Below are 16,378 nucleotides of genomic sequence, written 5' to 3' on the forward strand. Positions count from 1 at the left end.
ATGTGCTCAAAGCTGTATAAGGCCTCATGTCCACGGGCACGCATAGATTCCAGGGGAACAATCCCACAGCGGTTTCCAGCCGGCCCGCAGCCATGAGGCCAAAAATGAAAATTTACTCACCTGTCCAGACGTCCGCATGCCGGGAGAAAATGACATCCGCAGGTATTTAATTACCACACAGATTTTTAAAATCAATTTTCCCAGTGGACATGAAGCCTAAAGACATATAAAAAAAAACCCTACTTGCATCACCTGATCAACCATAGCTCCCATTCCAACCGTGTCCGATCCCCCGCTGCACTCTTCCTCTAACTCTACTGACGGTGTACTATTAAAGGGTTAAGCCAGTTACTGGCTCAGGGCAACTCAGGATCAGCTGGTAATTGGCTTCATTGATCATGCGTCCCTGTGATGGTATTCTCAGCCCTTCTCTATACTGCCTTCCATGCTGCACCTGCTGCTTTTGTGGTTTTGCTGTATATGAGATAGGCTGTCTGTCCACGGGCGAGGTGTCATTGCGAGATCTGTGGCGATTAATCACACGCGGAGCTTGCATGGCATGCTTTCCATAGGGTAATTATAGAAAGCGCAGTCTAGTGAACACGAGCGGAAAATCATAGCGATTTTCAGCTCGCATGATTAATATCGCGGCATTCCGCAATTTGCCGCAATTCTCCGCGGTGATAGTGCCAATAAAAACTACAACTCTTCCCACAAAAAAATAAGCCCTTCCGTTGCCGTAAAAATAAAAAAGATATCAATCATAGAATGTGCCACTGCAAAGTTAATTGTCTTTCTTTAAAAATGTGTTTTTATTAAGCAAACATAATAAAAAGAAATCCGTAAAAACAGAACCTAAAAACAAGACTGGAATTTCTGAGGGATCTCCCACAAAAACAATTGAAAGTTTGACAATCCTACAATCCAGTATATGTACCCCAGAGTGGGGTCATTAAAATATAAAACTTGACTAAAAAAAATCAAGGCCACATACAGCTATTTTACTGTAGCATTTAGAAGGCCTCATACTTGGTTTGCAGGCTCTCTTAATTTGTGGCTTGAGGGCATTCACAGCACTGATCAGCTGGTCTCTCTAATGAATGCACACAAGATCAGCTTTTCCCCTCTCCTCTTTCAGAGGCTGTGTAACATAACCACACCCACCTAATACTACACAGCTATTTTTCCATCTTCTCTCTGAGTAGCTGCTGGTCCATTCTCCATCACTGCTGAATTACAGCCCTCTATAATAGCAGCTTTCTCTGCTCTGCTTTGTGTCTTGATCTCTTCCACCATCCCCTGGTGCTTACATACAGTCAACTGTAATAGCTCAGTGGAAAGGCAGTTGAATACATGTTCACAACAGACAAGCAGACTAGGGGAGAAATTGTCAGTTAATTCTGACTTAGATTTTGTGAAGATCTTAGTCCTCAACTATGCAGTGCCTTCGAAAACAATACAAGCATAGAAATCAAACAATCAGAATTTTTAATGAATAGCAATTACAAAAAAGTATTCATTTTCTAAAACACATTGATTAAAAGAAACAGAGTACAAAGATGCACAAAGCCTTTCACTAGTGTGGGCTAAGGTCCATTCAGACACAACGATTATCGCTCAAAAGACGGCTTTTGAGCAATAATCGTTGCGTCTAAATGCGCGGCCATTGTGCACTGTTCGTTCATCGCTTTTCTAGCCAGCTAGAAATTAGCGATGATCCTTATCAGCATCGGCTACTGATATCTCAGCGGGCGGTGCTGATATAATTCTTTCAGCTGTAATCCCGCTGGCAGTTCTCAGCGGGACACCAGCTGAAAGCACGGAGAACAATGCAGCTGTTTGCATATTCAAAACAGCTGCATTGTTCTCCGACCTATCACAGCGGTATCCCACTCTGCCTGCATAACTGGTAAGTAGCTAATTAGCGGCTTAGAGTTATGCAAAGCTGATTCATCAAAACTATGGTTTGAGTGTTTTTTGAGCGATCATCTGTCAGTGTAAATTGGCCTTGATAGAAACATCTCACAGTGCCTCACCCACACTGATTTATGCTCATTTGGTTATTCACTCCAATAAAGGCATCTTCAGGTTCATTAGCTCATACACTAGTGGGCAAAATTGTAGTAACCTATACAAAAAGTACATTTTTGATGTTTGATGGCTCATAACTCCAATTTTTTCTAATAGTACAATGAAATTATAGATCATCGGGAAGATATGGTAATGTAGAATACAATGCAACCAATTCTATGAAAGAATTCATAGTAGAACAGCAGATATAGACAAAAAAGTAAAAAACGTTGAAAAAAACCCCAAATACAGTATTCAAAACTTGCATGTCAGCATTTCAGTTAGTACTTAGTTGGGAATCTTTTAGCCTTAATTCTGGCCTGTAACACGTTCCCATGGAGTGAACTAAGTTTTTCGGTTCTTCAAGTGTTGTAATGTGAAACCAAGATTGTATTATTGATTCTCTTAACTATGTTTTATTCCTTGGTTGCTTCTGATTAGCACGTTTCTTTAATTGGTTCCATAGATTTCTAATGGGGTTAAGGTGAGGGCTATTTCCAGGCCATCCTAGCAGTGTAATATGATTATCCTTAAATCACTATTTGCAGACAGCAGCAACATAAAGGCCCATTTAGACAGGACGAGTGTCGGGCAAATGATGCCCGATACTTGTCCCCGCACATGCTTGCTCTTCTGCACCTGCACGGGAGCTAGTATTGCTTGCTCACAGCGGGGCAGCTGCAGGAGATTTCTCTTCTCGCACTCCCCTGTCCCTCTCCATTGACATACCATAGCGGACGTTCAGTACTGAACTACTGCTATTTACACTAAACGATCAGCGATCTGCTCATCGTCCATCGTTTATGCAGCATGTTATGTCAATGGAGAGGGGGCGGGGGAGCATGAGGAGAGAGAGATCTCCTGCACTGCCCCGCCCCGCTGTGAGCCAGCGATACTAGCTCCCCTGCAGCAGCACAAGAGCGAGCATGTGCGGGGATGAGTGTCTGGCATTGTTTGCTCAATACTCGCCCCGTCTAAATGGGCCTTAACTTGGAACTGAATCCCGTTGAAAGAAAAAAGCTTCATTATCTTGGCAAAGATCATAATTAACCCCTTAACGATCCATGACGTACAGTTACGTCATGGAGGTCTGGGGTTTGTATGGAGCAGGATCGAGGGTCAATGCCACTCCATGCAATGTGAATGCACCCGCCTCCAAAACAGCCGCGATCAGCTGTTAAGTTTAGGTTCTCGAGTGGCCTCCCCGCGATGAGAGTGCAGGATGCTGCTCATTTGCCATGGCAGCTGTGCATCCTGAAGGGCTGGCATTGCAGATTGTCACATAATGTAATACTTTATACTGCAGGAGCGATCAAACAATTGCAAGTTCAAGTCCCCTATGGGGACTAAAAAAATATATATGAAAATAAGTAAGAAAAAAGTTTAAGAAATTCTTAAAAAAAAGAAAAAAAGAGGTAACCAAAGTAAAAAAAAAAAAACTTCCCAGGTTTATAGTAAAAAAAAAAAAATAGTAGTGCTGCGTCCGTGAAAATCCAATATGTTAAAGTAATGCATTATTTATTCTGCATGGTAAACGTCATTAGAAGAGAAAATACACAACACCAGAATTGCGCCTGCCTCTAAGAAAAATGTAATAAAAAGCGCTCAAAAAGTCATATGTACTCCAAAACAAAAAAATATTTTTTTTTCCCAAAGATATTTTATTTTTAAAAATTAGTACATTAAAAAAACTATATAAATTTGGTATTGTCAAAATCCTAGTGACCCACAGAATAAAGTTACCATGTCATTTTTGCTGTAGTGTCTATGCCATGAAATCTAGAAATGTTTTAGACTTCGCATCTTTTTTCCATTTTGCTCCACTTATAAATCTTCATATAAAAGTTTTTTTTACTACATTATATCGGACATTAAATAGTACCATTGAAAAATAAAACTCATGCCACAAAAAAACAAGCCCTCAGACAGCTATGTTGATGGATAAATAAGCGTTATGAGTGTGGGGGGGAAAAGCTAAAAATGTGAAAAAAAAGTGTTGCGTCCTTAAGGGGTTAATGAGCATAGAATGTTAAGCCTAAAAGCTACATGGTATTAATAGGTGGATATTAAAGGGGTTGTTCGAGTTCTAATATTTTGGTATAACCCCTTCTCTATGCACTAACCTAACAAACCTACATATACTCTCCACTCCCCACTCCCGCTGTGTCCAGTACTGGGGCTCAGTCCCCCTCTCCGGTCTGTGTTTCCAGTTGTAGTCCTGCTCTGTTTTTGGAACGTCACAGGGACTGCAGCTAATAACAGAGCTCAGTGATGGACAAGCTGGCCTAGCATGACTCAAGATATATTTGCATAAACAAATATACATGTGGTTATAGATTTCTACTTCTTAATCTTTCTTTAAGGCTTGGGTTCAATGCCAATATGTGTCGCATATAAAGTCTTGCCAATGGAGTTGTGTTGCGACCAAGTACAACTGCAACACGACAGTCACAGAAAGTCCAACTCTGTTGGATTTCGGTTGTGAGCCGCCTGTGACTGTCTTTTTCCACCACGGACATCAATGCCATCTACATGCGACTGTGCCTTTCCTGCGATTTGGCTATTTTTAACGGTCCCATGACGTTTATGCAGCTTGCTGTCGCGGTGCAGCTATATAAGTAAAGAGGATTATTATTATTATATGTATACAATATATACTTTTTTTTTCTCATTGTTCTGTCACTCCCTATAGAGATATAGCTATACATCTAAAATAAACTATTCATTAACTAATAATGTAATGAAACTGATAAACTCATCATTATAATATATTTTGATTAACCAAATACTATGTTTTTGAAGATGACATCAATTAATATCGGTATATTTTCTGTGCATGCTTAAAGGGCAGGTGCTGCTGAAGTTCTTTATCAACAAGTATTGTTCTAGTCCCCCGTGTCATCAGAAGCTGTGTAATGAAGTTGTGTCAAGTCTTCTATAGAAGACAGGATTTCTGTATCTCTTTCTTTCCCCTATCTAAGCTATGTGTTTCTTCCCCAGGCACCCTGCCGTAACTTCACACACTTCTCCAATAAAGTGCTCAGATGCTGTCCTGTGTTTTCATGTACTTTTTTTCCTCCCATTATCTCTCCCCAGCTTGAATCTTGCTCATAATTGATGATGCTTTAGTTAATCATCTCTTTTCCCCTTTTGTTTGGCAGGTACCTCAACCTTGAAAGATCCCTTTTATTCAGAATATGTGTCTTCTCTTAGGTCATTGATCATAGAGCACCCAGGGACACTCAATTCACAGTCAAGTGGGAAACGGTCGTCATGAATAATCAGGAGGTTGTGGCGGTACTACAGGAGTGCAAGAAAATGCTCCAAGTTCTCGCTTCGGAGGTGTCAGAGCCATCTGAGGAGGAAAAGAATGACTACCAGCAGTGCGAAGGTGAGGACCTTATGTGACAGCACAGGACTGCCAGCAGGTTCCTCTCCGCCTCTGTGCAGCCACATGTACTCGCCTCTGCTCTATTTTTCTTCTTTTGGCAGGCGAGGCTGGCTAGGCTGTTGGGTTTGTGGGTCATGAAAGGGATTTGGACTGCAGGCAGAGAAGGACGCTCATTTTGTTAGAGTGAATTGCTGTCACTTCTAATTTCAGGCTCCACTAAACCCAGGCGGAGCCACATTTATTTGTGGGAAGAGAACAATGAGCAAAAGTTTGATGGCAGGTGACATACTTTTTTGAATATTAGAAAATGATAGAAGACAAGCGATGGCTGCAGTGTGCCACAAATGTATTAGCATTGAATGGGTTGGAGATTTGAATTTAATGACTTAACTTGCTAATTAGTTTTGCATGATTTATTCCTAAGAGAACCGATGAAAACATTTTTTTTTTATTCTGAGGATTAAACAAACCAGCAGTACTTAGAAAATTGGTCCTAATGATATTTGTGTCAGCTTTTGCCCTATTGTACGTCCCAGTTAATGGTGTCTTCGAATTAGCATAACTGAAATCTTTTATTGAATGCAATATCAGTGCATTAATGTGTCTTGATTTTGTCGACGCTAGCAGAAGAAAAGTCAAAGTAAATGCTTCTCTGAGGAATACATTAATAAGGTATCCTCTTTTATCAGTATCTATAAAACAATAAGTATCATCAGAATTAAATAAGGCAGAGATGCAAGAAATGGCCAACTATGGGGAGTATTCTTACAGGATTCCCTTGTACCTATGTAAGTGGTACCTTTATAGTGGTAAAAATAAAGGATTGTCAGGTAGCAAATTCTGCAATTTTTCACATTAATGGTAGAATAGAGATTGTTGGTTTATGGTTTAAAAGATCCCACACAAATCAGTGGGGCAATTCATGGAAATACTTTTCGGAATACTGGTTAAACTATTATGATGTGGAGAAAATAATATTTTAAAGGCATCCTGTCACCGGGGTCATGAACTTGCCCCATGGCCACTTGGGCTCCAAGTCACAAAGGCGGGCAGTGACAGCTCTCTCCCCTTTTGTCTATAGTGATAACGCTGTCAGTCTGCATGCTGTGGGCGGGGAGAGGCTAGCACTTGGGGCTCAGCTCCGTAACTCAGGGCTCAGCTCCAAGTCAAACTTCATGAACCTGGTGACAGAATCCCTTTAAACTATTTTTTTCTCCCCATTATAATAGTTTAACAATAGAGATGAGCGAGTATACTCGCTAAAGGCAATTGCTCGAGCGAGCATTGCCTTTAGCGAGTACCTGCCCGCTCGAGACAAAAGGTTCGGGTGCCGGCGGCGGGCAGGGAGCTGCAGGGGAGAGCGGGGCGGAACGGAGGGGAGATCTCTCTCTCCCTCTCCCCCCCCCCCCCCGCTCCCTCCTGCTGACTGCCGCTACTCACCGCTTCCGAACCTTTCGTCTCGAGCGGGCAGGTACTCGCTAAAGGCAATGCTCGCTCATCTCTATTTAACAAGCTTTCTTAATATATATTTATTATTATAACTGATAAGGGTTTGTGCACGCTTATATTGGCCTCCACAACTTGAAGAATAAACATGTCAGTATAAACCTCCAAATGGAAAATGGGAACCCATTCCTCACGGTACGACAGCCCAACTCCCATTCTGGTGCAAGAAGAAATATTTTGCTTCCCTCCATCCCAACTTTTAGTCCCATGTAGAATTATAGAGGAACACAAAACAATAAATGATTTAATCTATTCACATACAAGGTGCCCATACACATTCAATAGCTGTTGGTCAAATGCTTGTTTGGCTGCCAGCTATTTCTCCAGACTTCTCAGTTACACGTGAATACTCGGTTTGGCAAAGTGGCAGAATGGAGAAGGTCATTGCCAGAAAGCTCTGGCGGCCTATCTCTAAAAGGGACAAAAGGATCAAGCCTTGAAATTCAGTATGCCTGATCCTTCTTTTCCCCGATAACATCTGATACGGGAGAGGCCCCAATCACATACAGCTGAAATTGTGTATATGAACCTTTAGAAACCTTATCATTGGTGCTGCCTTGTTGAAGACCTTGTCCAAAAGTACTCAAATAGAAGAGAACTGTCAGCACTGGAAGTCTGTAAACGGTGCACAAGTGGCAATGATCCTTTTCAACTAGAGGTAAGGTGCAGTATGACCTTCAGCCGGTATTCTCTTGTTTACTAATGTTGTATTGCCAGTGTACCATCCAGGTTCAAACTAAGCATGAGGACTCCTTTTTGGAAGACTAAGCTAGAGCAGTGTAACACAACTCCAGTCCTCAGGGACCGCCAACAAGTCATGTTTTCAGGATTTCCTCAGTGTTTCACAGATGATGTAATTATTGTCGGTGCCTCAGACATTGCCACAGGTGTTCTCACCATAGGATATCCTGAAAACATGACCTGTTGGTGGTCCCTGAGGACTGGAGTTGGGGACCCCTGAACTAGAGCACATAAAATCAGTGATGTTGCCCCGATCATCTTTTCAAGATTAATTTTCACCGACACTCCGTCACACTTTTTTAGGATTTGTTTAAGTGTGAAATCTTATATATCTCTTCTGTTCTATAACAGTGATAATTAGCACTGAAGGTGAAAGCTTGTCCAGTATCATAATTAGAATAATTATGCCAGCTTTATTTATAACAGAGCTTATCTCAGGGTCAGCTATTACATTGTTTTGTAGGGACATGCTACGTACTTCTTGTGTGTTCTGCATGGACAACTATGTTGGTATTAGGTCTGCTACCTGTGTGTGCTGCCCTCTTACTATTCAGGGCAGACGCGGACCTTGCTCTGCTTCTTATGTTTTAAGGTACTCTTTATTCTATTTTCTACCATCAGTGCTTACAACCCAGCTGCAGCTTAAATAGCAATAATTCTCCTATTTAAATGAGCTAGGGACCTTCCTTCTTTGCCTCAGAATTGATGTGTGTTTGTTTCAGACACTCGGCACATCTAGGTCGCCTGTTTCAGGACTGTTCTGTCTTTGGGGCTGGTATCTGTATCTGTTTATTTTGTAAGTTCTTTGTGTTATGCTTTAGCCTGTGTACGTCTGTCCATTTCTGTACAAGTCTGTGCATCGTTCATGTTTCTGTGGTAGTCAGTCCTGTTCTCTGCTTTTGTATACACTATTCCTGTTTCCTGTCAGGGATAGTCAGCCCCAAGGTTCCAGCGCGGGGCCGTTCTTATCAGGACGCCTACCCTGCTTATAGGCAGGGCTTTTCCTATCTTCCTGCTTAGCTAAGGGCAAATTACCCATCTGCGTTTTCCCTGCTTCGGTACCTCTGACCACTGGGGTCAGCTGCCAGCCATACCAGGTCTGGTTTAAAAGCCATGTTTGATTGGTGCGTCCACACCTAGAGCCCTAATGGTTGGGTTAAGTGTATCAAACCTGCTGATGCTTTATACACTGTGATTCATAGACTAAAAGTGACAAAGAACACTTTCATGGCATGCTATGCACCTGATAAGCAGAGAAACAGCTGGTGTATGGTTTAGAATAGACCCTACTGCAACTTGAGTGTAAAGTTGCCCATATACATGAGATAAAAATTGGATGAACCCGTTTCCCAATTCTCACTTGATGCAGATATAAGGAGAAAGAAATATTTGGCATGTTGGATTTTAAACATACCTGATCCTTTATTCTAATGGAAGATAAGCTGCTCTCATAAGAGTCTGATAGTGGCTTATTGCCTTTCCTCATTGGCTGAGTCATGCATGTTTATCGCAGAGTTCGGAGAAATAGCTGTTGGCCAATTGAGTATTCAACTGACAACTATTGCATCTAAAATATATGGGTAGCTTAACTCGACGCAACACTCAGGGTTTACAGAATGCATTAAGATGTTTATACAGATCTGATTTCTCAGGTCTCCATTGACATGTGCCTTCATATGTCATCTGATGGTGTATGTGGCATTTTTATAGTTGGACTGCATATAGAATATACTCTGTTGCATAGGCTAACATTAGCTGCTCATTCAGAGCCTTTTCCATACAAAACCCATATGGATCCCAAATATCCTTGTGTACCAGCCGTAACCTCACAGGGATTAATTTCACTTTTAAAATCCTATAGAATTTCTTACCAGATCAGCTGATTCCTACAATTACTTTTGTTTTAGGAGTTACCTCCGGTGGAGACACCAGTCCCCCGTGCCACAACAGGTTGGATCCAGATATGTTAAACTGTAGCTCCATAATCCCTTAATTAGACGCAGAACAGGGTAAAATACTTCAAGAAGAGCGAAGTGATCAGAGCAAAGAAAGGATTAAGAATTCCTCATGAAGATGCAGCCTCAGGCTAGCTAGTGGGAAAAGCAGCATCTTCATACAATAATTAATATACTGATTCCATAGATGGTTCTCAATACGAGAGGACAGAAAATTTCAATTTGCTTGTGAAGCAAAAAAACGGGAGTGACCTGAGCTTATACTTTACAAGACTGTAATAATCTCATATTTAATATTGGTGAACTATATGAACAGTGCACCCGTCTCTTCCATTGTCGTTATTTCCAGGTGCAGCCCAGCAATTATTGGTAATCGTGAGCATTACCTAACACTCATGTACTAACGCTACTAAAGAGGTTGTCTCATCAAGACAACACACAGCAGAGACTTGGGTGGCGGCGGCAGCCACCGGCTATGGAGAGCAGTCTGAGTAGTGCTGTCCCGATACTGGGGAGCAACGCAAGAGACGAGAGCAACAGCAAAAGGGCCAGATGACCATGAGGCCAAACAAAGACAGCAAAAAGGCCCTGATCACTGTACTATTTTTACGTTTTACTATTTCAATACATTTGAGGCTATATAGAGCCTCGTGTGGCGCAGAGTGTAAGCTCTGAAGGTTGCAAGTTCAATCCCCGCATGACTCAGGTAGCCGGCTTGAGATTGACTCAGCCTTCCATCCTTCTGAGGTCGGTATAGTGAGAACCCAGAGACCCGGATCAGGATAGGACATTCAGTAGTAATATTGCATCCGTATTTCGTTGATGTAACTCGCTTTAAGCTGACCATACTGTCTTTTTATCTTTGTAATAAAAATTTGCGTTTTATGAATTATGATTAATAATATTATTGGCAGTAATATTCTTTAAAAATGTTTAGAGATGTAGGATTATGTGATCCAAAATCTTGTAAATAATCAGAAATCACTTTCTATTCTATCCAGGATATGTGATAGTGTAATAACAATATTAACCTGCGTGCCATGGGATAATGTGAATTACAGCACATTTTCTGACATGGGCAGTTTAACGGATGCATAAATTGCTACTGGAAGAATGAATGACTCGGAATATTCCGCTTCAGGGGATTGATGTAAAGCAGCTGAATCGCTGCTCATCTCCACGAGCAGGTGTCCTGTCATAGCTGCACTAACGTCCAGATAACGGACTTGTGGAGACACTTGCATCATTGATTTTCGTGTCTAGTCACAAACTGAAGAGCTTTTGTTTTATTTGGACTGGATCATCAACCCCTTTTATTTTCTATTAATTTAATAGTGACTGTTTGTTTTTCTTTGACATCGTTAATGTAAGGTTTTTTTGGTGGGGGCGGTGTACAAACACAGCCCTGCTTTGACCTCATATAACATTAGGTTAATGATATTATCAATAAATATACATACACATCAATAATATACATACACTCATTGTAAAAAAAAAATCAGGCACCTAGAAGAAGTTATCGTTTTGCTGCAAAGCTCGGCTTACGGTTACATTTCAGGCAGATATGCAAATGATTATTACAGTTGTGGTGTGATTAAATTGAACGGGCTTTCCACTTGAGGTCCTAAAAGTGGGCCATAAAAAAGCTCTCAGAGGCTCCTTGTGTAGAGCTTGTTGACCACTAGACGCCTCTACGATGCAATAAAAGAGATTTCACCCAGTTAACAGAGTTTGAGAGAGGGGCATTATTGGAATGTGAGAAGCTGGATGGTCAGATCGACAAATTGCCCACCACCTTGGCTGTTTTTACTAGACTGTTAGGAGGTGTTGGAACAAGTGGATGCATGAGGGCACGCACTCAAGACGACCGGGCTCAGGATGCCCTTAACAGACCACCAGTAGAAAGGGTCTTCTGATCTTCCTACAAGCTCGAGCAACTCCAACTGTTTTGTTGTCCACCATCCAGAGACAGGTGGCACCATTGTTAGAGATCCCTGTGTCTGTTGGAACCATTTCCAAGTTGGCTGAACAGTGTTTGGTCTTACGGCGCCCATTATGTGTACTGCCTTTGACACCCACCATTGCCTCTGTTTGCAGTGGCATGGTTAAAGACAAAACTGGACTGTTACTGAGTGGAACAGGGTTGTCTTCAACGACTAATCCAGGTTTAGTTCGGGCACTGATGATGGCCGTGTTCATGTCTGAAGGCCTCGGGGTGAGCAGCCCAATCCTGCCTTTGCTGTGGAGCGGCACACTGCCCCCACTGCTGGTGTGATGGTCTGGGGGCCATTGCATATGACATTTGGTCACCCCTAGTAGTGGTACGAGGGACAATGACAGCTCAGCGATATGTTCAGGACATCCTGCAGTCACATGTGTTCCTCTCATGGCGGCTTCCAAGAGGCATATTCTAGCAGGATAATGCTCGGCCGCACACACAAGGGGGTCACAGGAATGCCTCAACAACATTGTCACAACTCCATGGCCTGTTCAGTCACCAGATTTATCGCCAGTAGAACATGTATGGGACCATCTGGGACCACAACTCCGACAGCCTACAAGTTTGCATGATCTAGAGGCTCATTTACAGCAAATGTGGACTACTATCCTGCATTCTGCCACCATGCTATCGCCTGTAGTGATAAATAGCTATACTATAAATAAATGTAATAAACTATACATAAACTATGTAATAAACAGCTGACGCCCACGCTGTATGGAGAGAGGTTGCCCAGCAATCTCTTTTTATACATAGACTGTCGATACAGACTGTCAAAAGGCATATCGGCGGTCATTAAGGGGGTTCTAAAGTGAATTACTATTGATGAGCTATCATTAATAGTAATTGATTTTCATTGAAATCAGTTCTGACATCTGTGTTATTGCGGCGCTGACAACATGCAGCCACTAAGCTGATCGGTCAGGGTCTCGAGCGGCGGACCCCGGCCAATCAACTATTGATGACCTATCCTGATGATAGGTCATTAATAGTATTTAACTGGAAAACCCCTTTAAGAAGCCCTGTAGAGTTCATGCCTTGACGGGTCAGAGCTGCTTTGGTGGCAATATTGAGCTGTATGGCCTCCTACAATATGGGGACAAAGGGATGAAAACTATCGATCTTCTTTTACTTCAAGCACAGTGGGCATTTATATATCACTTTTATTATCCCTGCCTAGCCCTGCGGTGCATAGAGGAGTGTGCAGAGGAAGAAGTTCCTGTCATGTCTCTGTTTATTTTTCGGGACCTCAGGCCAGCAGTAGTCCTTCTTTGCCGTAGGCATTTTTACTTTCTTGTGTCAGATTCTTGTGCCACTGAAAATTGCTCTTTAGTATATTGCATCCCGGCTCATTTTGGGTGGTCTGCGTTAGCCTACGTAAAATAAACCTCTGTTATTCTCATTTAGTAGCGTGAATTATTATAGGTCACAACCGCAGTAAATATTCAAAGAAAAGTATCATTATATGCCTTTAGAGGGTAGAAAAAGTTGTGCCTTTTGAAGACATCATGCATGCCTCCCAACCTTGCTGAATTCCCTGAGCGGCAGGAGGCCTATTCCTCCCCACCACCCCCAACAAGACTTTAACTCACTTGTAGACCCTGTCTGGCAGCAGTGGTGGTCACTGCTGTAATCAGTGTGACCGGGCGGAGAGGTAAGGGGTCATGCTCTGATTACAGCAATGGCGGTCGCTGTTACTAATTAGGCAATTTAGGGGGGACACTATTACTATTGGAACTGTACTTGGACAAAGTGTTCTCAGATCTAGAGAGGGGCAAGATGCTGCTGTCCCAGTGAGAGGGATGAAGACAGGGAGACAGAGGATGTGCTGCTAATATGCACTGGGGCTATTTCTTCTTAGATGAAAGATTAGTAGCAATTCCAGACACATCCTTAGGACAAACGAGCATGTAACGTATTATGTTTGCTCCTGCTCAATTTTTTTATGCAGTAAACGAGTGTATTTAGTGCTCGTGCCTATGCAAATATGGATCGTATTTGCACATCCACCACTCGTTTACATGGGCGGGGGAATCAGCCCGCTTTAATTTAAAAGGCTAATTTGCCTAATGAGCTGCTGGTGATTGCGGGTATGTGCTGCATTTAGCGCATACCCATGTGGGCAGATGTGCATGTTTGAACACCTCCCATAGACCTTTGGTGCACAAGATAGGACAGGTCCTAAAACAGCAGAGAGGCGAAATCTTAGCACATGCAGCAAAATTGCAACTTTTGTATGCCACGTGATATTTATACAAAGCATGATAGATTTGCCCCCATGACTTCTAATCCTAATCGATTCCTTTACAGAGATATCCAATGGACAGTTCTATAAAAAACTGTCCTTACTCCTTATCTATCTGTATGAAATTGGAAGCATACAGAAGTACAGTATGGTCCCATAGATTTCTATAACAGTGACTTCTGAAATAAGACCTTACAGCGTACCACTAGTTTATAATTATGACATTTCATAAAGGTTGCATACAGTTTAGAGTCCCAAAGTAGTCTGTGGCCACCCCATAAGTATTGGAAGGTCTTTAAGCTAAAATATAAAGGGATCGAGCCAGTGCTTTTAAGTGTCTTTGTGAACCTCCAGTGATACAATTGTCAATTGCTAAGATGTCCGTTTTATAATCAGAGGCACACTTTAATGTACCCTATCAGAAGAATTGGGTAATTATTCTCCCTTTTGGGCAAAATTGAGCTACATAGTGGCGAAAGAACAGAAATCTTATGTTTGCCAGCATTAGTGGCAGCTACCTGACATTAGCTTGACAAACCCCAGGACCTCAAAGAAGAAGGAAGTTTCTGGATGAGGCAGATTTACCAAAAATAATCACTTTGGGTCGGATGCGTCAGGAGGCCAGTTGGTGGGTACAGTTGCACCCAATGTTTTTACGGCATAGTTTAAAGAGGTTTGTCCTCTCTTTAATGAATCTTGCAGGAAGTACTACCGATTATATTTCCTGGGTGGAAAGACATTTCAATATAATAGCATCTCAAGCGTCTCCAAGTGTATTCCTGTAATTAAAATTCTAAGAAATGATTGGATTAAATAAGACCACAATTGGGCAAAATTACAGCCATGTTAGGACAAAGTGGTCTGCATGGAACTTATGAAGACAAACAAACAAATGGATTGAACTAATTCTGCCTAAATGCATCATTGTTTTAGGGTGCGCCAAACTGTGCTGCTCCCTCTCCATTATGGCACATTTATCATTCTTAAAGCTGGCTAGAGACTAATTGACCATTATCATATTACGAAGGATTTTATTTTTCATGGTTAGTCATATACTAAAGTGGACATGTCAGAGAGATAAATGGCCTAAAGTCGTATTATTTTCCCCTATTTAACGTTATTTTTCAAGTTGTGCGTTTTTCTGACGTGTATCTTTATACTGTATGCTGTCATGTATAATTATCTTACTTAGATATACACGAGCACCTCTCACCATGCAGGTAGCAGACCACCAAATGAGGGAGCTAATTGCACCTGCATGGAACACCGATGAAACAGCCACTCACACTGCCTCTTGATATACAGGGGGGGTGGCTGCTTGGTGTATACTCCTACACAGAGTGGATACAAAGTGGCAGACCATTCTGATACATGTAGTTCACCATGCAGACCAGCAACCTATTAATCACACCATATATGCACTCCTCAGTCAGTAAGTAACGGACATTTTCTGTGATTTGTTTTTAATTCTTGATTTCCCCTTCTGTGATGCATTTATATTAGTGTAGGGACCCACTACAACGCAAGAAACCGTGAAGTGGTTAGTGGGCTCATGTATCTTGGCCAACATCCAACCAATGCCTTGCATTTATTATCTATCTATTCACATGCACTGTGGCATTAAGACTCCAGGGGGAGCCCAGGGTGGCAGTACCAATGTGGTTCACTGAAGGAAATGCAGGGCAACCCGCCGAATCATCATGGTGTCATTAATAGGTTGCTGGTCTGCATTGTGAACTACATATATCAGAATGGTCTGGCACCCTGCATCCACTATGTGTGGGAGTATACACCAAGCAGCCACCCCCCTCATTATCAGGAGGCAGTGTGAGTGGCTGTTTTATCGGTGCCCTCACAGGTGTTATTGGCTCCTCCATTTGGTAGTCAGCTACCTGCATGGTGAGAGGAGGATGCATCTATATGCACTCCTCAGTCAGTAAGTAATGGCCATTTTCTGTGATTGTTTTTATGTTTCTATATTTCCCCTTCTGTGATGTACACGAGAACCTTGCTCATATTTACTTATTAAAGGAGATGTCCCGAGGCAGCAAGTGGGTCTATACACTTCTGTATGGCCATAATAATGCACTTTGTAATGTACATTGTGCATTAATTATGAGCCATACAGAAGTTATAAAAAGTTTTATACTTACCTGCTCCGTTGCTGGCGTCCTCGTCTCCATGGTGCCGACTAATTTTCACCCTCCGATGGCCAAATTAGCCGCGCTTGCGCAGTCCGGGTCTTCTCCTCTTCTCTATGGGGCTCCGTGTAGCTCCGTGTAGCTCCGCCCCGTCACGTGCCGATTCCAGCCAATCAGGAGGCTGGAATCGGCAATGGACCGCACAGAAGCCCTGCGGTCCATGAAAACAGAGGATCCCGGCGGCCATCTTCAGCAGGTGAGTATGAAGACGCCGGACCGCCGGGATTCAGGTAAGCGCTGTGCGGGTGGGTTTTTTAACCCCTGCATCGG

The 16,378-nt window shown here is 42.4% G+C and overlaps 1 protein-coding gene across 4 annotated transcripts in view; it reads left to right on the top strand.

Moving 5' to 3' along the window:
- The window catches only part of ALPK1 (alpha kinase 1), a 119,068-nt gene that overhangs the window by 39,523 nt on the left and 63,167 nt on the right, over positions 1 to 16,378 (top strand). For all 4 annotated transcript variants that reach the window (XM_066573842.1, XM_066573846.1, XM_066573844.1 and 1 more), the window contains exon 2: positions 5,284 to 5,461. In XM_066573842.1, the coding sequence (XP_066429939.1) occupies positions 5,344 to 5,461 (118 nt within the window). In that variant the 5' untranslated portion in view covers positions 5,284 to 5,343. The remainder of the gene's footprint in view (positions 1 to 5,283; positions 5,462 to 16,378) is intronic.

Source organism: Eleutherodactylus coqui, chromosome 7 (assembly GCF_035609145.1).
Source record: "Eleutherodactylus coqui strain aEleCoq1 chromosome 7, aEleCoq1.hap1, whole genome shotgun sequence".
Classification (NCBI taxonomy): domain Eukaryota; kingdom Metazoa; phylum Chordata; class Amphibia; order Anura; family Eleutherodactylidae; genus Eleutherodactylus; species Eleutherodactylus coqui.